Source organism: Crinia signifera, chromosome 7, assembly GCF_055691185.1.
Source record: "Crinia signifera chromosome 7, ASM5569118v1, whole genome shotgun sequence".
Classification (NCBI taxonomy): domain Eukaryota; kingdom Metazoa; phylum Chordata; class Amphibia; order Anura; family Myobatrachidae; genus Crinia; species Crinia signifera.
Window position 1 is genome coordinate 158,076,577 of NC_139223.1, and position 24,547 is coordinate 158,101,123.

The 24,547-nt window shown below is 44.5% G+C and overlaps 2 protein-coding genes across 5 annotated transcripts in view; one reads left to right on the plus strand and one right to left on the minus strand.

The window, feature by feature from the left end:
• The window catches only part of CARF (calcium responsive transcription factor), a 120,422-nt gene extending 98,199 nt beyond the window's left edge, over positions 1-22,223 (minus strand). Inside the window, exons 1-3 of one of the 3 annotated variants that reach the window (XM_083154081.1) lie at positions 22,073-22,223; positions 14,598-14,716; positions 7,793-7,906 (exon numbers count right to left, since the gene is read on the minus strand). In XM_083154081.1, the coding sequence (XP_083010207.1) occupies positions 7,793-7,906; positions 14,598-14,711 (228 nt within the window). In that variant the 5' untranslated portion in view covers positions 14,712-14,716; positions 22,073-22,223. Of the gene's footprint in view, positions 1-7,792; positions 7,907-14,597; positions 14,717-17,856; positions 21,314-21,891; positions 22,000-22,072 lie in introns of those variants that run through there. The other 2 variants (XM_083154082.1, XM_083154080.1) reach the window with 2 other exon arrangements.
• Positions 22,223-24,547, plus strand: part of WDR12 (WD repeat domain 12) — a 66,698-nt gene continuing 64,373 nt past the window's right edge. The window contains exon 1 of one of the 2 annotated variants that reach the window (XM_083154084.1): positions 22,223-22,333. Coding sequence is in view for 1 of the 2 variants with exons in the window: in XM_083154083.1 (XP_083010209.1) it covers positions 22,548-22,588 (41 nt within the window). In the remaining variant the exon portion in view is untranslated. The other variant, XM_083154083.1, reaches the window with a different exon arrangement.

Sequence of the window (24,547 nt, forward strand, 5' to 3'; positions counted from 1 at the left end):
TAACATCCAGATAAGTCTGGGTGTAAGCCTCCTGAGAGCTTCATGGAGAATGGTGGCTTCCCCTTATATGGGACGACATTGACGGATCACTCTTAGGAGTGTACTAGAATCCATATAGGAAAATAAGGCAATCTCTAAACAAAAGTACGTAGAAGTACTTATATGAGTACTTCACCCTTTGGGGAGAATATGTGATTCCCATATGGGGGGGTAAACACAACCACCTAAGATAATTAAAGAGGGGAGGGAGGGAAGGAGGGAGGGAGGGGGGAGAGGGGGAAGAGAAGGGGAAGAAGGAGGGAATGATGAGGAGGGAAAAAGAGAAGGAGAAGGAAAGGGAAAGGAGAAGGGAAAAAAAAAGGGAAAGAGAAGTTCCCAAAGATATGTGTAGGAGATAAAATGAAAGTCTCATACGACTGAAAGAGCAGCCGGTATAAAGGTAGAGAAGAAGGTAATGAGACTTCTTCACGCTATACGTAATTATCCTATACAGTATATTCATCCTAATAAGAGAACCCACCTTCCACCCCCACTTCTTACAGCGATCCACCACACGGTGGTAGAAAGAAAGGTAGTACAACCTCACTCCTGCTTTCTGTTTCACTGCGTAGTGTAATTCTTTTTTTTTTTTTTTTTTTTTTGTGGCTCTCTGGAGCCCCCCCCCCCCCCCCCCAAGCTACCCCATCCCGGGAGGCATCCCTTTAGTAAGGGAAAAGCCCCTCAAAAGAAGGGTAGGGTCACCGTTTATTGTCATTTAACGGTCAGAATGATGCGCTGTGACGCATCAAATAGTTTATGTTATATGTGTTATATGTCGACAGATCCAGTGTTGTGTGTGTCATGTCCTCCCCTTGTTGTCCCTGGGCACCGCCAGACTGAGCATATGTACAGCGGTATGCAGATTATATCTAGAAAGCCACCCCAACAGATCCCATGTCGATAAATATTATGTCATTGAATGTCAATGGCCTGAATTCACCGCGAAAAAGGGCAATGGCGCTTCAATTTTTTTAAAAACAAAAAATAAAAATATTATTACTGCAAGAAACCCACTTTAAAAACGAACATCCTTCTCTGTCCTCAAGATCGTTCCCAGATTTATTTTACTCTACCTCGGTTAAAAAAAAGAAAGGGACAGCAATTCTTTTACATAACTCTTTAACATACAAAATCATCCAGCAATATTCAGATCCAAATGGACGCTTCAATATTATAGTAATCTCTATCGCAAAATGCACATTAACAATAGCATCAATATATGTCCCAAATGTAGAACAGAAGAAATTTCATATAGACTTCTTTAAAAAATTAGATAAAATTTCAAAGGGTAAAATTATTATAGGAGGAGATCTTAATGCCATAGCGGATCCTAAAATGGATAGAGAAGCTAGTACACCCCCAAGTTTAAAAGTAATAAAGGAAGCAAAAAGACTCAAGGAGATTATTACAGCAAATAATCTATATGACGCGTGGAGGACTCTCTATCCAAAGGAACGTATATTTACCCATTTTTCAATTCCACACAAAGTCCATTCTCGACTGGACTATTTCTTAGTGGATACCCACACAACTAAAAACTTAATAAAGGCATGGGCAACGCCAGTAGTCTGGTCAGATCACCTAGCTATTACAATAACGCTTCAACTTAACCATCCTGACCCAGCGATATATAGGTGGAGACTAAATTCTGCAATACTGTCCAAGCAGAAGGATAGGACAGAGATAGAAAATTCCTTAATAGAATACTTTGAATTAAACAATACGGAGGAAGTGAAGCCTGCCATAATATGGGAAGCCCACAAAGCAGTAATTAGAGGCCAGATAATAAAATTAACGAAAGCCCAAAAACTTAAAGATGAAAAATTAATAAAAGAATTAGAGCAACAAATAACCACGTTAACGTTTACTCATCAAAAAAAGCCTAAACGTACCATATATAGCAAACTTCTCGCTTTAAAGAGTCAGCTTTTTCAATTACATTCAAAAAAAGTGGCAAACACGATGAAATGGTTACAATATAAATTCTACGCCAAGGGCGATAAAGCAGATGCGCTACTGGCTCATCGATTGCGGAAAAGAAGGCAGAGAGATCGAATCTATGCAATCAAGGATTCTAACAACAACTTAGTGTACGATCCGAAGGCCATGTCTCAGAGGTTTAGAGAGTTTTATGAGGCATTATATAATATTCCAAACGATATCACGGAAGAGGAGTTTAAAAACAGGTTTGAACAGTTTATTTCAGCATGTAATCTACCAAGCCTATCAGAGGCTCAAATACTAACACTAGAAGCCCCCATCTCAGTGGAAGAGATTGAATTTACCATCAAAACCCTAAAAAACTCCTCAGCACCCGGCCCAGATGGCTTTTCAGCCATATACTACAAAAAATTTAGTAAAATCTTAACCCCCAATTTAAAAACTTTGTTTGATTCAATCCTGGAAGGACAACCTCTAGACCAGGCCACAACAACAGCCGAGATAATAGTAATCCCAAAGCCAGACCGAGATCATACCCTCTGTAGTAACTACCGGCCAATCTCTTTATTAAACTCAGACCTCAAATTATTTGCAAAAATCTTAGCTAACCGATTACCAAAAGTGGCACCCTCAATAGTCCACCCCGACCAGGTAGGGTTCCTACAATCAAGACAGGCCTTTGAAAATATCAGGAGAGCTATTGATACGATTCAGGCCATACACAACTCTGAGACGCCCGCTCTAGTAATGAGCCTAGATGCGGAAAAGGCTTTTGACAGAGTCTCTTGGCCTTACATGAATCATCTGCTCCCCAGATATGGAATTAGAGGAAGATTTTTGACAGGCATTCAAGCACTATACAAAACACCATCGGCGGTCATAAGCGTTAATGGGATCAAGTCATGCCCACTAAAAATTAATAACGGGACTAGACAGGGATGCCCACTCTCGCCCCTTATTTTCGCCCTCATGGTTGAACCCCTGGCGGCGAAAATAAGAAATGAGAAGGAAATAAAGGGGATAAAAATTGGAACGGAAACATATAAAATGGCTCTTTATGCCGATGATATACTCCTAACGATATCGGAACCTGAACCATCAATAAGAAAGACGTTTGAGACGATCCAGGAGTTCGGTATAATATCGAACTTTAAGATCAATACAGATAAAACCGAGGTCTTGGATTTTTATGTCTCAATAGACGAGAAAAGAAGTATATCGTCGGCATATCCAATTAGCTGGAAGAACTCTCAGTTAAAATATTTAGGAATAAATATTACAAAAAATTACTATCAGTTATATAACGCAAACTTCCCGAAGATAATAAATGAGATCACAAATGATTTAAAGGGATGGACGCAACTCTTTATCTCATGGACAGGCAGAGCTAATGTTCTGAAAATGAATATTCTGCCAAGAATATTGTACTTATTTCAAGCGTTGCCCATTAGAATCCCAGCCGAGATATTTAAAAACCTACATAAGGTCTTCTCTCGCTTTTTATGGTCAGGGAAGAGAGCAAGGGTACGATTCAAGACCCTACAATACGGAACAAAGGAGGGTGGACTGGGAGTTCCAAATCTAAAAAACTACTATTATTCAGCACAATGCGCACAACTGATTTTGTGGCACTCCGATAATACAACTCGGAGATGGGTCCAGCTGGAATCGGGAGTACTCCAGCTGCACACCGTCTCAACTTTACTCTGGCAGTCTAAAAACGAAAGGCCAGGATTGATAAAGAGTTTTCCTGTCATTTCGCTTTCTTTAGCAATATGGGACAAATTAAATAAGGAATATAACTTGAGTTCCCAACCCCCCAAGCTGATCCCAATGTGGGATAACCCGCAACTACCAGTAAGTAAAGAATTAAGCTTCAAGAAAACTTGGACAAAAACGGATATATTATTTATTAATGAGATGGAGGCCTCTGGCGGTTTTCCCTCCTTTGAGGATATCAAGGGTAAATATGACATTCCATCTAAAGCTTATTACCAATATCTTCAAATACGCAGTTACTTTATGAAAGTCAGCAAAAAACAAAAAGCCCACCCCAAAACTATAATAGAAGATCTCTGTCAGAGGAGGGCAACATCCAGAGGTTTAATATCAACTATATATAAATTACTACTGAACTATAAAAAACCGAATAGATTGCCACATGAAGCAGCCTGGGAAGGGGAGATAGGGAAACAGCTGACACCAGAGGAATGGAACAGAATCAGACAGAACCTGATTTCATTCTCTCAATCGATCCGATATAGAGAAAATACATATAAGATTTACACGCGGTGGTATCTAACTCCAAATAGACTTAAACATATCTACCCTGATGCCACCAACCAATGTTGGCGAGATTGTGGGGAACAGGGCACATTAAATCATATTTATTGGGGCTGCCCACGAATCCAAGAGACCTGGAAGAAAGTCGTTAATTTAATTCAGAGGGTAACAGGGATAGCTATCCCAACTGCCCCGGAATACTTAATTCTCCCTCAAAAAATGCCAGGGGTTAATAACGCAATACAAAAATTTATATGGTTTGCATTGGCAGCAGTAAAGATTAAAATTGCCACTAACTGGAAAACAAAGGAAACCCCTTCTATCATAAAAGAGGCCATCTGGCACATATATCAGATGGAACTCCTCTCAAGTATTGTAGATGAGAAAACAGAAATATTTAAGGAAACCTGGTCCCCGTGGTTGGAATACCATAATATCCCAAATGAGTAATGATCCCTCGACAGGGAAGATTAGTGGAGGACAGGAGGACCTATAAAAGAATAAAAATAGAATAAGACAGGGATATCTGCATACCCATATAAAAAAAATAAAAAATAAAAATAAAATTATAATAAAAAAAAAAAAAGAATTAGGATAAGAAGCTTAGACTATGCTGGCGACGCTCATTCCCCCCCCCCCCCCTTTTTCTTTCACCTCCCCCCCCCCCTACCCTCTGTCGGGTTTGCTTATTTATACGTTAGCCGTGTGCAAAACATAGAAAATGGAATAGAACTCTACGGCTTATTTAGGTGGCATAGAATCATTGAATTAGCACACTCCCACACAGTATTATAATATATATATTGTAATTTGAGGGAAAAAAAAAAAAAAAAGAGAATAATCATCAATAGAGAATAAGCAACATGCTAGTTCGAGTCAACGTTATACAGTAGATGAATGTCTCAAATGTGAAAGGGAGCAATATATCCATATACAGTATGATAAAGTAAACAAGAGCTCCAAAGAATATCAAGTGATTTTGACTCCACATGGATAAAAACGCCCTCACTCCCTTATACGCCTTCCCCTCTTTTTTACCCTATGTTATGTGTTTGTAACCCCCTTGTCTAATGTAGTATGTCTTTTTGTTTGTTCTTTGTGTCTGTATGGGCCTTAGAGATTAAAAGCAAACGGTTAGCAGAATACATCTGGCATTACACCATAGCTTTAAAATAGCAGAAGATCAATCATCAGAAGAAAAGTGGCGGTTTGAGATATTGTATATGGAAATGTGTCATATGTAATGAGTTTAATGCCTGCTGTAAACTTATGAAATACCTTTCTCTTAAGGCCAAGATATGTGTCATTTTGTACTACTGTTGGAAAAATTAATAAACAGATTTGAAAAAAATAAATAACTAGTGATAATATTCTCTGTACAGCGCTGTGGAATATGTGTGTGCTACATAATAACTGATAATAATATTCTCTGTACAGCGCTGCGGAATATGTGTGCCCTATATAAATAACTGGTAATAATATTCTCTGTACAGCACTGCGGAATATGTATGCGCTATATAATAACTGTTAATAATAATCTCTGTACAGCGCTGCGGAATATGTGTGCGCTATATAAATAATTGGTAATAATAGTCTCTGTACAGCGCTGCGGTATATGTGTATGCTATATAATAACTGGTAATAATAGTCTCTGTACAGCGCTGCGAAATATGTGTGCCCTATATAATAACTGGTAATAATATTCTCTGTACAGCGCTGCGAAATATGTGTGCCCTATATAATAACTGGTAATAATATTCTCTGTACAGTGCTGCGGAATATGTGTGCGCTATATAAATAACTGGTAATAATATTCTCTGTACAGCGCTGCGGAATATGTGTGCGCTATATAATAACTGGTAATAATACGCTCTGTACAGCGCTGCGGAATATGTGTGCGCTATATAATAACTGGTAATAATACTCTCTGTACAGTGCTGCAGAATATGTGGGGGCGATATAATAACTGGTAATAATAGTCTCTGTACAGGGCTGCGGAATATGTGTGCGCTACATAAATAACTGGTAATAATACTCTCTGTACAGTGCTGCAGAATATGTGCACGCTATATAAATAACTAGTGATAATATTCTCTGTACAACGCTGCGGAATATGTGTGCGCTATATAAAAACTGATAATAATACTCTCTGTACAGCGCTGCGGAATATGTGTGCGCTATATAATAACTGGTAATAATACTCTCTGTACAGCGCTGCGGAATATGTGTGCGCTATATAAAAACTGGTAATAATACTCTCTGTACAGTGCTGCAGAATATGTGGGTGCTATATAATAACTGGTAATAATAGTCTCTGTACAGGGCTGCGGAATATGTGTGCGCTATATAATAACTGGTAATAATATTCTCTGTACAGCGCTGCGGAATATGTGTGCGCTATATAAATAACTGGTAATAATATTCTCTGTACAGCGCTGCGGAATATGTGTGCGCTATATAATAACTGGTAATAATATTCTCTGTACAGCGCTGCGGAATATGTGTGCGATATATAATATCTGGTAATAATAATCTCTGTACAGCACTGCGGAATATGTGTGCACTATATAATAACTGGTAATAATAATAGTCTCTGTACAGCGCTGCGGAATATGTGTGCGCTATATAATAACTGGTAATAATAGTCTCTGTACAGCGCTGCGGAATATGTGTGCGCTATGTAAATAACTGATAATAATCTCTGTACAGCGCTGTGGAATATGTGTGCGCTATATAAATAACTGATAATAATCTCTGTACAGCGCTGCAGAATATGTGTGCGCTATATAATAACTGGTAATAATATTCTCTGTACAGCGCTACGGAATATGTGTGCGCTATATAATAACTGGTAATAATAGTCTCCGTACAGCGCTGCGGAATATGTGTGCACTATATAATAACTGGTAATAATAGTCTCTGTACAGCGCTGCGGAATATGTGTGCGCTATATAATAACTGGTAATAATATTCTCTGTACAGTGCTGCAGAATATGTGTGCGCTATATAATAACTGGTAATAATAGTCCTTGTACAGCGCTGCAGAATATGTGTGCGCTATATAATAACTGGTAATAATAGTCTCTGTACAGCGCTGCGGAATATGTGTGCGCTATATAATAACTGGTAATAATATTCTCTGTACAGCGCTGTGGAATATGTGCGCTATATAATAACTGGTAATAATATTCTGTACAGTGCTGCAGAATATGTGTGCGCTATATAATAACTGGTAATAATATTCTCTGTACAGCGCTGTGGAATATGTGCGCTATATAATAACTGGTAATAATATTCTGTACAGTGCTGCGGAATATGTGTGCGCTATATAATAACTGGTAATAATAGTCTCTGTATAGCGCTGCGGAATATGTGTGCACTATATAATAACTGGTAATAATAGTCTCTGTACAGCGCTGTGGAATATGTGCGCTATATAATAACTGGTAATAATATTCTGTACAGTGCTGCAGAATATGTGTGCGCTATATAAGAAACCGTTAATAAATAATATAAATGCAGTGCTTACCATCCGGGGGCTGCTGCCAGACACAGCCTGAATCTCATAGCGAATGGCATGCCCATTCTGATCAATAAAGTGGTATTGTTCAGTGAGGGTGGACATCTGTTGCTGTGCCGCATCCTGAAATAATGAAACATGTGCTTGTCATGCCAGCAAATAGATGCTCCAACAGTAACCTCCTTTATAGAAGCATAGAATTTGACGAAGATAAGAACCACTTGGCCCATCTAGTCTGCCCCTTTTTTGAACATGTTACTTCAAACCATATTTGATCCTTATTCTTTTTAAGGATATCAATATACCTATCCCAAGCATGTTTACATTGTACTACTGTATTTGCCTCTGCCACCTCTGATGGGAGGCTATTCCACTTATCTACTACTCTTTCTGTGAAGTAATTCTTCCTCACATTTCCCCTGAATCTTCCTCCCTCTAGTGTCAGTGCGTGTCCTCGTGTTCTGTTGCTCCTCTTCCTGTGATGAATGTCTCCCACCTGTACCTTCCTCCCTCTAGTGTCAGTGCATGTCCTTGTGTTCTGCTGCTCCTCTTCCTGTGATGAATGTCTCCCACCTGAATCTTCCTCCCTCTAGTGTCAGTGCATGTCCTCATGTTCTGTTGCTCCTCTTCCTGTGAAGAATGTCTCCCTCCTGTACCTTCCTCCCTCTAGTGTCAGTGAATGTCCTCATGTTCTGCTGCTCCTCTTCCTGTGACTAATGTATCCCACCTGTACCTTCCTCCTCCTAGTTTCAGTGCATGTCCTCGTGTTCTGCTGCTCCTCTTCCTGTGGAGAATGTCTCCCACCTGTACCTTCCTCCCTCTAGTGTCAGTGCATGTCCTCGTGTTCTGCTGCTCCTCTTCCTGTGATGAATGTCTCCCACCTGTACCTTCCTCCCTCTAGTGTCAGTGCATGTCCCCGTGTTCTGCTGCTCCTCTTCCTGTGGAGAATGTCTCCCACCTGTACCTTCCTCCCTCTAGTGTCAGTGCATGTCCTCGTGTTCTGTTGCTCCTCTTCCTGTGGAGAATGTCTCCCACCTGTACCTTCCTCCCTCTAGTGTCAGTGCATGTCCTCGTGTTCTGCTGCTCCTCTTCCTGTGAAGAATGTCTCCCACCTGTACCTTCCTCCCCCTAGTGTCAGTGCATGTCCCCGTGTTCTGTTGCTCCTCTTCCTGTGGAAAATGTCTCCCACCTGTACCTTCCTCCCTCTAGTGTCAGTGCATGTCCTCGTGTTCTGCTGCTCCACTTCCTGTGACGAATGTCTCCCACCTGTACCTTTCTCCCCCTAGTGTCAGTGCATGTCCTCGTGTTCTGCTGCTCCTCTTCCTGTGACGAATGTCTCCCACCTGTACCTTTCTCCACCTAGTGTCAGTGCATGTCCTCGTGTTCTGCTGCTCCTCTTCCTGTGAAGAAGGTCTCCCACCTGTACCTTTCTCCCTCTAGTGTCAGTGCATGTCCTCGTGTTCTGTTGCTCCTCTTCCTGTGACTAATGTCTCCCACCTGTACCTTCCTCCCTCTAGTGTCAGTGCATGTCCTCGTGTTCTGCTGCTCCTCTTCCTGTGAAGAATGTCTCCCACCTGTACCTTCCTCCCCCTAGTGTCAGTGCATGTCCCCGTGTTCTGCTGCTCCTCTTCCTGTGAAGAATGTCTCCCACCTGTATCGTCCTCCCACTAGTGTCAGTGCATGTCCTCGTGTTCTGCTGCTCCTCTTCCTGTGAAGAATGTCTCCCACCTGTACCTTCCTCCCCCTAGTGTCAGTGCATGTCCTCGTGTTCTGTTGCTCCTCTTCCTGTGACAAATTTCTCCCACCTGTACCTTCCTCCTTCTAGTGTCAGTGCATGTCCTCGTGTTCTGTTGCTCCTCTTCCTGTGACTAATGTCTCCCTCCTGTACCTTCCTCCCTCTAGTGTCAGTGCATGTCCTCGTGTTCTGTTGCTCCTCTTCCTGTGAAGAATGTCTCCCACCTGTACCTTCCTCCCCCTAGTGTCAGTGCATGTCCTCGTGTTCTGTTGCTCCTCTTCCTGTGACAAATTTCTCCCACCTGTACCTTCCTCCCTCTAGTGTCAGTGCATGTCCTCGTGTTCTGTTGCTCCTCTTCCTGCTACTAATGTCTCCCTCCTGTACCTTCCTCCCTCTAGTGTCAGTGCATGTCCTCATGTTCTGTTGCTCCTCTTCCTGTGAAGAATGTCTCCCACCTGTACCTTCTTCCCTCTAGTGTCAGTGCATGTCCTCGTGTTCTGTTGCTCCTCTTCCTGTGACTGTCTCCCACCTGTACCTTCCTCCCCCTAGTGTCAGTGCATGTCCTCGTGTTCTGCTGCTCCTCTTCCTGTGAAGAATGTCTCCCTCCTGTACCTTCCTCCCTCTAGTGTCAGTGCGTGTCCTCGTGTTCTGTTGCTCCTCTTCCTGTGGAAAATGTCTCCCACCTGTACCTTCCTCCCTCTAGTGTCAGTGTATGTCCTCGTGTTCTGCTGCTCCTCTTCCTGTGACGAATGTCTCCCACCTGTACCTTCCTCCCCCTAGTGTCAGTGCATGTCCTCGTGTTCTGTTGCTCCTCTTCCTGTGACGAATGTATCCCACCTGTACCTTCCTCCCTCTAGTGTCAGTGCATGGCCTCGTGTTCTGTTGCTCCTCTTCCTGTGACGAATGTCTCCCACCTGTACCTTCCTCCCTCTAGTGTCAGTGCATGTCCTCGTGTTCTGCTGCTCCTCTTCCTGTGAAGAATGTCTCCCACTTGTATCTTCCTCCCCCTAGTGTCAGTGCATGTCCTCGTGTTCTGCGGCTCCTCTTCCTGTGAAGAATGTCTCCCACCTGTACCTTCCTCCCCCTAGTGTCAGTGCATGTCCTCGTGTTCTGCTGCTCCTCTTCCTGTGAAGAATGTCTCCCACCTGTACCTTGTTAAAACCCTTGATATATGTGAGAGTTTCTATCATGTCCCCCCTTTCCCTTCTCTGCTCCAAAGTATACATATTAAGATATTTTAGTCTTTACTGGTACGTTCTGTGATATAGGCCATGCACCTTTTTTTTTTTTAATTGAGTAATTATATAAATAACAGAAATAATTGAGATCAAAAGGGAACAGAAACAGCGACTACAGAAATGAGACATTATAATATCAAACATGAATCCAGCCATGCCTCCAAGTGGGAGGGTCGTCTTATACGCCGATGCACTTATATAACAAACTATATTTTGAGTGGAAATGTTGGGGGTCGTCTTATACGCCGGCAAATACATATATTTTATGTATATATATATATATTATATGCATGTATATATATATATATATATATATATATATATATCTTGAAAAAGAGTGCACTCACCAGATTTTCCAATCCTTTAAAATCAATTCTTTAATTCAGCATCTTTAAAAGGGGTATGGTCGACGTTTCGGGTCACTGGGGACCCTTTGTCAAGACAGCATTCAAAAGCAGCTCCATACAGCATGCTGTATGGAGCTGCTTTTGAATGCTGTCTTGACAAAGGGTCCCCAGTGACCCGAAACGTCGACCATACCCCTTTTAAAGATGCTGAATTAAAGAATTGATTTTAAAGGATTGGAAAATCTGGTGAGTGCACTCTTTTTCAAGATATACTTTGGGCTTCACTTGCATACTGTGATGCTTTGAGGAGATCACCCCAGTCGATGCGTAAAGAGACTTCTGTGAGTGCGACCTATTTCTGGAATATATATATATATATATATATATATATATATATATATATATATATATATATATATATATATATATATATATATATATATATATAACAAAAGACAAAAATATGTAAAGATAGCGTTCTAAGTTATAGCATGCCCCTAATCAGGCCAACTTTTAGTCCCCTGGAGAAGCAAGGCAGTCTCTTGAAAAAGATGACAAATCTCTCGAGGACAGACAGGAAGGTACATCATGTACTAGTCAAAGTCCAGGAGTCCATTATAGTTACCGATAACTGAACATAGAAACAAAGGAGAATTATGGCAACATCACGTCTCACAGCACAGCAATTGGATTTGTAGATGTCGACATGAGTACCTATCCATTGTAACAACCCGGACCGTAGTAGGCGGTGTTAGAGGAGCAGCAGGTATAGAAATATCTTCCACATCAGGTATATCACCAGTTTTAAATATATATATAAGAAGATATTGGGGCACCTCTCATCTATCATCCAACTGAAGATAAATTCTAGCCGTTAATAATAGGATGGGCAGGTGAAGGTGGCTAGCACACCTCCAGATAGGAAAATGGCAGCCGCACTGGACACTTTAGCAATGTAGTATAATCCTAAAATTGGATGAGTAAAGTCCACAGAAATACGCAGTTATATGTAACAGGTCGCTGTCAGCAGTATCCTAACCAGAAGTCCAGACCTCAAAAAATGATGTCAGCCTTCCAGGTATACCGTAACCAGGACCATCCACCACCTCAGGGGTCACTGTATTTCAGACTTGAGAAGCGGCAATAAACCCCAGAGATCTTGGATCAGCAGTTATTAATAGGGCCGTTTCAGCCTGCAACCAGCGCCACAACCGAGGGGAAGCGTGGGCGAAGCAAGATGGCGCCGTCACTCCCCGTGCGATCAGCGGCAGCACGTCTCAGTCGAGACCGCTTCCCGCTCCCTCCACTGCAAACTCCAGAGAGACACGCAGCCCGCCGAGTCACCCGGTGGAGAGGAGCTGCACTCGAGCCCGGGAACGCAACACGGAGATCCTCAGGTTCTGGTAGCCGGATCAGCAGCAGGCCGCAGCAGGCAGCCCCCTCAGAATGTCAGACGGACTCCACTAGCGCACAGCCTTGCAGGCACCTAGTATTCAGGTATGCTGTCTGATCGCAGGCACAAGCATCGGAGCCATCAGCAGGGCACAACCGGATATTTGGAAGGATTTTCAGCAGGGGCTCCGGAGCCTGTTCCCCGCTCGGTCAAGCCATGCATAATTTCAGTTGCCCTTCTTTGTACAGTCTCTAATGTATTTATATCCTTCTGGAGATATGGCCTCCAGAACTGAACACAATACTCTAGGTGAGGTCATACCAATGACCTATACAGTGGCATTATTACTTCTTTCTTTCTACTGCTGATACCTCTCCCTATGCAACCAAGCATCTGACTTGCCTTCTTCATTGCTTTGTTACATTGCCTACCTGCATTTAAGTCCCCTGAAATAGTGACACCTAGACTCCTCTCTTCCTCAGTAGTTTCCATTGTAGTGCCATTTATACTATATTTAGTCTTTGGGGTTTTGAGACCCAAGTGCATGATTTTGCATTTTTGGGCATTAAACTGTAGTTGCCATTCTCTTGACCATTCCTCTAATCTACCTAGATCATCAATCATTCGTTTTACCCCTCCTGGTGTGTCTACCCTGTTGCATACCTTTGTGCTAGTGCTTCCGCTAGGCTGTTTCAGCGGGGTGCTGCGCCCTGCCCAATTTTTAAAGGGCAAAATGCGCCCTGCCCCTCTCGCAGCGCCCCGCTAAACAGCCTCACGGGGAAGCCCAGCGTTGCCGTAGACGGCGATGCCCGTCGCTTCCCCGGCAGAATAGTGGCTTCGGAGGGGCCGGGCCCACTCCCTTTGATGACAGTGGCGGTCGGGCCCGCCCCCTTCCATGACGCCGGCAGCGCCTCACTACCTATAGTTTATCTAATCATTTTTTACTAAAACATAACAAAAATCCTTCTGGCCTATGCTGCATTGGAATAAAGAAAGTTGACCGACACTGGAGAGGCGGTGATTTTATTAAGTTACTAAAACAAACAGAGACTAAATGGATCTATGAAATGCTGACTTCAATGCCTAAAGGAATGAACATTGATTTTGAACTTAGTGCATTTTTATAAATTTATATTCCCTTTTTTATTCAATAACATTTTTTATCCAAGTACTCTATTTTTCTTTTTCTCTCTATTTTCTATTTTTTATAAAAACACCTTGTTATCTTTTTTAAGACACTTGTCAAAAAATTGCCTACAATAGACTGTGGGCTTCACCATGCGGTTCCCACCGCTTTTTTTACTCATTTCCTGTTTTTTAATAAAGTTTTTTCAAAATAAAAAACCAGAAGAAATGCCTGAACAGCCATTCTTGAAAAAGTGCTTTGCAAGCACGAAACGCGTTGAAAGGCTCGTCCGTGGACCACCTCCGTGCCTCAAGCTTCCCCAGCAAGTGTCCTCCGTCCATCAGGAACGAAAGCGGGCTCTCGCCGTATCAAATGACGTCACCCGGCGTGAAGACGAGCGGCAATTACACAGCCGCAGCACGCCATCCTCCGTGCCCTGCATCTCGCTTGTTTAGAGGTAGGGTTAGCACAGGTACCACGGACATTACACATTAGCTCAAAAGAGCTGTAAACGGTTTTTTGCTAACATTTTGCTTTTCAGGTGTTTTTCTGCACTTTTAAACTATCCTTTACCCTTTCTCTTTCTTAAACCATATTAGCGCTCATTCCCCCCTTTTATACGGCATCCCAGGCACGCCCCTTTCATGACACCGGCGGCCCGGGCACGGCCCTTTCATGACGCCGGTCCGGCACGCCCCTTTCATGACGTCGGCGGCCCGGGACCGCCCCCAGCTGTGGCCCGGTCCGCCCCCCCCCCCCCGGCGCCCTGCCTGGTCTCCATCCTAGAGTGAACACTACTTTGTGTCATCTGCAAAAGGCACATTTTACCCTCAATTCAATTTGCAATATCACCAATAAAGATAATTATGTAGCGCAATACTTCCCTTCTGTACTCCATTACATATACTAATCAGTTAATGCCAACACCTGCAAAAAGTGACATAAATACTAGCATGCTACTGAAAGATGTCTCACCTCAAGTTCCAGATCTGACTCTCCCGAGTGGGTCTCTGTGTTGGTGCAAGTGATGAGCAGATTTGTGGGCCGTGTCAGTGTGTTACACTCTAGCCCATCGTTCTCCATTTCCATGTGTTCTGCAGTAAAGATGATTTGTAACATTATATAACATTGCAGGATCCTGATACACTGACTACTGTTTGCTGTCACAGCATGATGTGATACAAAGCACAGTAATAACCCAATGACAGATATAGCAAAGATTTCACTATATTCTGCAAACAGTGCAGAAAATGCCACAAAATGGCAAGGCAATAAGCTCCCTTCATCCAACAGGCCATGGAATGAAAATCAGATAAATGCAAAGTTGCTAACTTCCCAGGTGAGAGCAGCCAGGACACTGAGTGGGGGGTGTGACACATGGGATGGGTGGGGATTACGCCCCCCATATTACAAGGCTGAGATCCCTGGCATTATACAGTGGTGGGCGTGGTTATAAGAATCACAGCAGCAGCAGCTTGGACCGCCCACTTTAATAGTGAAGTAGGTGGCCCGGTTTGGCACACAGGTGAAATCGGGAGACTTTCCCATTCTTCTGGGGGTTTATAGGAGCCTCCCGGCTGATCCAGGAGAATAGGCAGGTAATATTGTATTATTATTATTTATTATCATCCTTTACTTATATGGCACCATAAAGGATCAGCTTGACCTACACAAAGAGCGATATTCAGCCACTTTCTGAGCGATTTATCTTAATTTTACTACATCGCTCAGAAAATGGTTAAAAATTGCTCTGTGTGTAGCCCACACAGCGTTTCAAATACGCGGTCCCGCGATACAGAACAGTCCTGCTGGATAAGTTCATAATGGTCGCTCATAAGGCCCTGCACATCTGTGTGTGTGGTGGCCTGAGCGATAACTGAAGCTCCCAGAGCCGTCCCGCCTCTGCCGCCGTCTCTACTGCGCTGTCTGCTGGCTTAAACACTCCCCCATTCTCTGCCCCATTCTCCTCCTGCGTGCTCCACCACGACCGGGAGACCCTGGGCTTGCTTCCTGCTGTGCGGCGCGGCAGTTGACGCCGTGGCTGCTCTGCGCAGCCCCCGGAAACATAAGCACAGCATCTATTCTATTCTTTGCAGAGTAGTGGTGATCACCGGCTCTGCCACTGTCGGCACACATGACACTCACTAATTGGACAATCAGACCGGGTCCAATTAGCTGGACAGTTGTGAGGTATACTGCAGGTAATGTTGTACTGCATCATCCAGCTCCTGCTACCTGGCACAAAAATCACAATGGATTCCCTGTTGGTGAGGATCAAAAATAAACAACATACTGACAAAATCAGAGGCCAATAGCAATAGATAGTATCCATATTATATAGATTTTATGGAAAATAGTGGTCAAACAGAACCAATATAAAGTCCTTTCAGCTTGAACCCGACATTTATTTATTTATTACCGGTTAGCACATACATATTCCGCAACGCTTTACAGAGAATGTTTGAACATGCATTTGGGGGGTGACCGCCGCTATATCACCAACGTTTATATGTTTGAAATCTCTCATGCTGATTCTCCCGTTCTGAATCTCTTGCACAAGTCTCTCTGTGTGTAGGGACCTTAACACAGAGCCCAGAACCATGCTGCCTTGGGGTATGGGTCATAGAGTCAACTGTATGATGGTAGACATACATTAAAGGTCAACAGGGCTTAGGGCGACACATCAAATAGGTTGACAGGGTCGGAAGGTTTTTCACTTTATTTGTCCCGAATTTCGACGGAGGTCAACATGGACACCTTATCAGTTTACCGCTACGCTCGCCATGCTTCGGGGACACAATCTCCCACCATGCCCTAGTGGCATGGAATGTGAAAACCTCAAGTTGACCTTTTGACTTTCGACATAAAGATTGTGTTGACCGTCTTACCCTGACGACTTATTTCATGTCTCGACCTAAGCCCTGTTGACCTTTAGTGGTCGATTGAATTTATGATCAACCTTCAGTGTCGTCCTAGTGACCGTATTCCCCATTGCAGGTGGGCAGAGGTAAGAGAGTTACATTTGGGTGAGTTATTTTTTTTCTGTGCCTTTTTTCAGACTCCTGAAGAAGATTCCTTCGAAACGCGTGGAGTGTTTGACGGTGCATATCCCCAGGATCCAAGGCTGAACACAGGTCGCCAAAGGTGCTTATCGGTGGATCCCTCTCTCTGGTTCCGTACTGGATGTTGGACCCCTGGTTGTAAGACCCTCTTCCATCTGACTGTGAGCTGTTTTTGCCTGGTGGATTGTACTACATGTTGTTTAAAAGCTTTTATGTTGTAAGTGCGGACTGTTAATTAAACTCCTTTTAAAATCAAGGATAATCTGCACTATATTTCTCCTCATTTCACCCTCTCACAAAATCTGTGAGATTGGGTGGTTATCATTTCAGGTTCACTTAAAGCCTGCAGATTTGAGACCTCCATTTAAAGGAAAAACAAATGGTGATATCTTTTTTTACTATAAGGTTATACACAGAGCGCTGTATGTGAGACACCCTTGTTGTTGTTGTTACTAAAACTTTGTCACATGACCGCCCCCCATCCATCCACCCACCAGAAGTCATCTGGCTATAGATAATTAGTGCTTCCCGTGCGAAGCCGGGGCGGGTCGTTAGTATATATATATATATATATATATATATACACATAGATACATACATACATACATACACACACTGAGTGGACAAATTATTATGGCCACCCCCTCAATACAATGTTGGACCATCTTTTGCCCTTAATACTGCATGGATTCTTCTTGGCATGGACTCTATGAGATGCACTCTCCAATTCCTTAACATTTTATGCTTCAGGATCCAGCTGACTTATGGCCCGTTCGATCTCATCCCACAGATTCTCAATTGTGATTTTGCAGGTCAAGTAAGCAAGGTAAAGTCCCTGTCATGCTCTTCGAACCATCTGCGGACAATGCCAGCTTTACGACAGGAAGCATTATCCTGCTGGAAGTATCCATCCCCAGCAGGGTACGCCATTCACATAACAGGATGTAACTGAACTGCGATAACACTAAAATACCCTTGGCCATTCAGACGTTGTTCCACAGGAATCAAAGGACCCATACAATGCCAAGAAAACATCCCCCAAACCATAATATTGCCTCCACCAGCTTGAAGTGTTGTGGCAATGCAGACGGGGGTCCATGATTTCCTGCTGTTTTCTCCATATTCGCACCCTGCCATCTGCATAGTGTAATTGAAAACGCGATTCATCTTACCACATGACCCTTTTCCAGTCATCTACTGTCCAATCCTTGTGCTCCCTTGCGAACTGGAGACGTCTGCCCTTGTTCAAGGCAGACAGTAGAGTAGTGGTAGCCAACTCCAGTCCTGGAGAGCTTCCAACAGCTCACATTTTCCAGACAACCTAGCTGCTGCACAGGCACACTCATTACTCACTAACGCATTTTAAAAGATCCACAGGTGGAGCTAATTACTTCACTTGTGATTCTGTGAGGAGACATGGAAAACGCTAACTGTTGGTAGCTCTCCAGGTCTGGAGTTAGCTACCCCAGCAGTAGAAGCTTTCGAACAGGTCGCCGGTTTCAATAGCCTATATGGTGTAATGTGCGGCGAACAGTTCGTTCAGAGACCTTCGCAGTTGCTCCTTGATTAAAATTCCCCACAATTTGACGTACTGTTGCTCTACTGTTGGACTAGACGACTCTGGCAAGTCTCCTTTCAGATCGAGCATTCAGTAGCCTGTGATGACCACAAGCCTGATGTTGAGACCTGGTTTTCTGCTGGGTAGTTCACTTTCTGTAAACATTAATAAATACTGCTCTCGAACACTTTACAAGTGCAGCGGTTTTACTCAGTTAAATCAAGATTTTTGTCCATTTCTTCGCAAGCAACACAGTGCAATTGATGCTTCACTTGTACTGTATTCCCTTTTTATAGCTATCTCACCCTCTATCGGCAACAATGTGAAGTTATGCCCGATCTGCATATAATTGTCAGGTGGTCATAATAATTTGGCCACTCAGTGTATATATCTAGTGTCCTGGATGTTGGCAGCAAATGAAATTACATCTCTTTCTCTCACACATGCAAAAATACAGAGGACATTTCTAGCTAGCTTTCAAAGCATTAGCTTAGAGTGCGCTTACTAATGTGACTAATATACAGTATATCGGATGGATACTATATAATTCTGGCCCGTATGATGTATAGCACATGAGGGAAGGGGTCAGACAGCAGAGTGTAGCCCTGTAGGATGGATACTATATAATGCTGGCCCGTATGATGTATAGCACAGAAGGGAAGGGGTCAGACAGCAGAGTGTAGCCCTGCAGGATGGATACTATATAATGCTGGCCCGTATGATGTATAGCACAGAAGGGAAGTCAGTCAGCAGAGTGTAGCCCTGTAGGATGGATACTATATAATGCTGGCCTGTATGCTGTATAGAACATGAGGGAAGGGATCAGACAGCAGAGTGTAGCCCTGTAGGATGGATACTATATAATTCTGGCCCCTATGATGTATAGCACAGAAGGGAAGGGGGTCAGACAGCAGAGTGTAGCCCTGTAGGATGGATACTATATAATGCTGGCCCGTATGCTGTATAGAACATGAGGGAAGGGATCAGACAGCAGAGTGTAGCCCTGTAGGATGGATACTATATAATGCTGGCCCGTATGATGTATAGCACAGAAGGGAAGGGGTCAGACAGCAGGGTGTAGCCCTGTAGGATGGATACTATATAATGCTGGCCCGTATGATGTATAGCACATGAGGGAAGGGATCAGACAGCAGGATGGATACTATATAATGCTGGCCCGTATGATTTATAGCACAGAAGGGAAAGGGTCAGACAGCATGGTGTAGCCCTGCAGGATGGATACTATATAATGCTGGCCCGTATGATGTATAGCACAGAAGGGAAGGGGTCAGACAGCAGAGTGTAGCCCTGCAGGATTGATACTATATAATGCTGGCCCGTATGATGTATAGCACAGAATGGAAGGGGTCAGACAGCAGGGTGTAGCCCTGCAGGATGGATACTATATAATGCTGGCCCGTATGATGTATACTGTAGCACAGAAGGGAAGGGGTCAGACAGCAGAGTGTAGCCCTGCAAGATGGATACTATATAATGCTGGCCCGTATGATGTAAAGCACAGAAGGGAAGGGGGTCAGACAGCAGAGTGTAGCCCTGTAGGATGGATACTATATAATGCAGGCCCGTATGCTGTATAGAACATGAGGGAAGGGATCAGACAGCAGAGTGTAGCCCTGTAGGATGGATACTATATAATTCTGGCCCCTATGATGTATAGCACAGAAGGGAAGGGGGTCAGACAGCAGAGTGTAGCCCTGTAGGATGGATACTATATAATGCTGGCCCGTATGCTGTATAGAACATGAGGGAAGGGATCAGACAGCAGAGTGTAGCCCTGTAGGATGGATACTATATAATGCTGGCCCGTATGATGTATAGCACATGAGGGAAGGGATCAGACAGCAGGATGGATAATATATAATGCTGGCCCGTATGATGTATAGCACAGAAGGGAAAGGGTCAGACAGCAGAGTGTAGCCCTGCAGGATTGATACTATATAATGCTGGCCCGTATGATGTATAGCACAGAATGGAAGGGGTCAGACAGCAGGGTGTAGCCCTGCAGGATGGATACTATATAATGCTGGCCCGTATGATGTATACTGTAGCACAGAAGGGAAGGGGTCAGACAGCAGAGTGTAGCCCTGCAAGATGGATACTATATAATGCTGGCCCGTATGATGTATAGCACAGAAGGGAAGGGGGTCAGACAGCAGAGTGTAGCCCTGTAGGATGGATACTATATAATGCAGGCCCGTATGCTGTATAGAACATGAGGGAAGGGATCAGACAGCAGAGTGTAGCCCTGTAGGATGGATACTATATAATTCTGGCCCCTATGATGTATAGCACAGAAGGGAAGGGGGTCAGACAGCAGAGTGTAGCCCTGTAGGATGGATACTATATAATGCTGGCCCGTATGCTGTATAGAACATGAGGGAAGGGATCAGACAGCAGAGTGTAGCCCTGTAGGATGGATACTATATAATGCTGGCCCGTATGATGTATAGCACAGAAGGGAAGGGGTCAGACAGCAGGGTGTAGCCCTGTAGGATGGATACTATATAATGCTGGCCCGTATGATGTATAGCACATGAGGGAAGGGATCAGACAGCAGGATGGATACTATATAATGCTGGCCCGTATGATGTATAGCACAGAAGGGAAAGGGTCAGACAGCAGAGTGTAGCCCTGCAGGATTGATACTATATAATGCTGGCCCGTATGATGTATAGCACAGAATGGAAGGGGTCAGACAGCAGGGTGTAGCCCAGTGTTCCCTCTAAGCTGTGCGCGCGCACACAACTCGACGAGCGTGCGCACAGACATTACAACAGAGCGCACAAAGCAGCAGTGGTCCTTTTTGCAGTTGTGGACTAAATTAATGTGTGTTTCACCCATTATCTACATTGTGTGCTGTGTTTTGAATGTATAACAGTTTAATATAATTTTGAAGTAAAGTAAACACAAATGCTGAACATTATTTTCCAGTTATATATGTGACGCACAAAAATTAAAATTTCCTTCCAAAGTTGCACAGCCAAAATCTTTTGCCGCACACAGCCTTCGTAAAATTAGAGGGAACATTGGTGTAGCCCTGCAGGATGGATACTATATAATGCTGGCCCGTATGATGTATAGCACAGAAGGGAAGGGGTCAGACAGCAGGGTGTAGCAGCCCTGCAGGATGGATACTATATAATGCTGGCCCGTATGATGTATAGCACAGAAGGGAAGGGGTCAGACAGCAGGGTGTAGCCCTGCAGGATGGATACTATATAATGCTGGCCCTTATGATGTATAGCACAGAAGGGAAGGGGTCAGACAGCAGGGTGTAGCCCTGCAGGATGGATACTATATAATGCTCGCCCGTATGATGTATAGCACAGAAGGGAAGGGGTCAGACAGCATGGTGTAGCCCTGCAGGATGGATACTATATAATGCTGGCCCGTATGATGTATAGCACAGAAGGGAAGGGGTCAGACAGCAGAGTGTAGCCCTGCAGGATGGATACTATATAATGCTGGCCCGTATGATGTATAGCACAGAAGGGAAGGGGTCAGACAGCAGGGTGTAGCCCTGCAGGATGGATACTATATAATGCTGGCCCGTATGATGTATAGCACAGAAGGGTAAGGGCAGCAGCAGCAGCAGCAGCCACACACACACACACACACACACACACACCGCACTCCCCGCCATGTTAGGAGAGCGCCGCACAATAAGCTGAGCCCGGAAATCCCGCTCTATTATTTCGCTAAACATCCCGGAGCCCCACCGTCCGCGGGCCCCACATCGCAAAGATATGGGGGAAGGGGAGGGAACCAGCAGACACCCAGAGAGAAATTTCAGAACGAGTCTACTCAACCTCGTCTTGGCTTTCGCAGGCACCACCATGGAGACCAGCCAGCCGCGCATGTGCAGACAGGGGGTACATAGCCCGCGCAGGCGTACAGACACGCGGAAGCCGGCTCTGCCTTGGAACGCAAACCGGAAATAACGCTTTATAATCCGGAAGTAACTGCGCGCTCCCGGGTCCTGCTTCTGTGACAGGGACTGGGGAGATAACGGCCGGGGGTGTGCTTGGTGCTACTGGGAGGACGCACACACGGTTCTCATACTGCTTACGGTCAGCGTACGTTACTATACGTGCCGATCTGCACTGAGTTAGTGTATTGCTGGATGTGGGCAGACCTGGCGAGTTGCTGCGCATCGATGAGCTCGGCGTTCAGGCGCGCTCCGTCACACACGTGGTGCTAGCTTCCGGTCCTACTCTCGGACAGGACCCTACGTTATCCGTGTTCGGTGCTGTCTGTGTTGTGACTCACGACGACTATTGCAGAATGGCGCAGGTGCAGGCTCGGTTCCTCACACGGAGTGAGAAGTGAGTGGGTGTTCGGGGGAGCGAGTGAGGGACCCTAGCGTGGTATCAGGGGAATGTGTTATGCATAACTCCCAACATGACCCTCTCCAGTAGGGACAGAATTATCTATTCCTGGACTTTCCTCGTAATTTCTGATTGCCATCATGTGGGCTGAAACACCTTTCTTATCCATTAACCTGTTCAAAACGGGATAGCAATCAAAGGGATAGAGTATCGTGCCCCTCGTGGAATGTTGGGAGGTATGTTATGTGGTATACTGCTGGGTGTTACAGAGGTGTGTGTGGCATAACCCCTTAAGGCCCATACACACTTGAAGATTTTCATTTCAAAAGACTTTGCCAAAATCTTTGATAGCTATATCTTTCTCAAAGTAGTGCGTACACACTGAGCTATTGTCCCCAAAGAGCAAGAGATTTTCAGAAGGCGAAAGACTTTGCTGAAAATCTTTCATTATAAATGGGCTGGGTTTGAATTCCAAGGGTTCAGACGCGGCAGCCCTCACCGCATCACCCGCCGGCTCCCCCCCCCCCCCATTCAGCCATGCAGCGCCGGCCGCATCACCCGCAGCCCCTTCCCTCCCTCGGAGCGATACCCCGTGGAGCAACGCGGCACCCACATCACACCGCCTTCCCCAGTGGAGCGAGTAGTGCCGGAGCGCCCCCCCGCCTGGGGCGCTACCTGGCTATATATATATACGTTACCCACACCTTGACAAAGGGGCACTACGGTCCCCGAAACGTTGGAAATTGGTTTTGAATACACCCGCTGAAAAGTTCCTGCTGAGTGCCGCTGTTGTGAGTTCTTTCTACTATTCACTGTATCCGGAAGGCACCCAGGCAGCTGTACCCCATTGGGTGAGTGCCAGGCCGCCAAACAATTATATATATATATATATATATATATCTATATATCTATATATCTATATATATATATATATATATATCTATATATCCAGTCCAGCAGACCGGCACCCTCCTTCACTTGTAATCGCCGCGGTGCTAGGAAACACAATGTAGTATAACGAATCCAACAACCTGCACCCACGGACTTGCTTCAGAAATAACGACTCATGCCAAACAGGCTCAGGTAGACGTATATATATACAATTTGCCCTGCACTCCGTGCCAAATGGTGCAACACGTCCGGTGCTAGCGATCCTAGGGAAAAACGACAAAACCCACGGGTAATGCGGTCAAAGTTTCGGATATTGAAATACTTTGTCTTGATAAAGGATTTCAATATCCGAAACGTTGACAGCATTACCCATGGGTTTTGTCGTTTTTTCTTTTGACCTGCTGTTCAAAGTCTGAGTGCTGTCTGCAGCATATATATATATATATATATATATATATATATATATATATATATATATATAATTTGCTGCCTTTAAATTAATACATTGGTGGCAGTGGGCAGAAATATATAAACATTGGTGGTCAGTGTGTTTAGCTGGGCAGACAGCACTTCTGTGCTGTCTGCTCCGTGTTGTGCAGGGAGGGGGGCGGGGCCAGCCGGGTGTTTAACCTGGCCGGGGAGCAGCAGCTGGGCGGCCAGAGGGAGAGCGCAGGGTGCTGTGAGTATGACAGGTGGGGGGGGGGGGGGTCAGCGGGGCCGTCCGCCGGGCTGAAAGTGGTTAATCTTTCAGCCCGGCAGGCGTACACACATGGCGATGATGGATGAAAAACCATCAGATGAACCACTTTCCTAGCGATGATGCGGGAGCGCGCATCATCGCTAGTGGGCAATCTCTGGGCCATACACACTAGGCGATTTTGAGCCGAAAATCGATCAAAATGGCTGTTTTGAGCGATTTTCAGCTGAAAATCGTCAAGTGTGTATGGGCCTTTACAGTATAGTGCTGGGTGTAATGAGAGGTTTTTGTGCTGTAGCCCTGTATGGTATAGGGCCGGGTGTAACCAGGAGTATTTATACGCTGCATGTATATCATACCCTCCAACA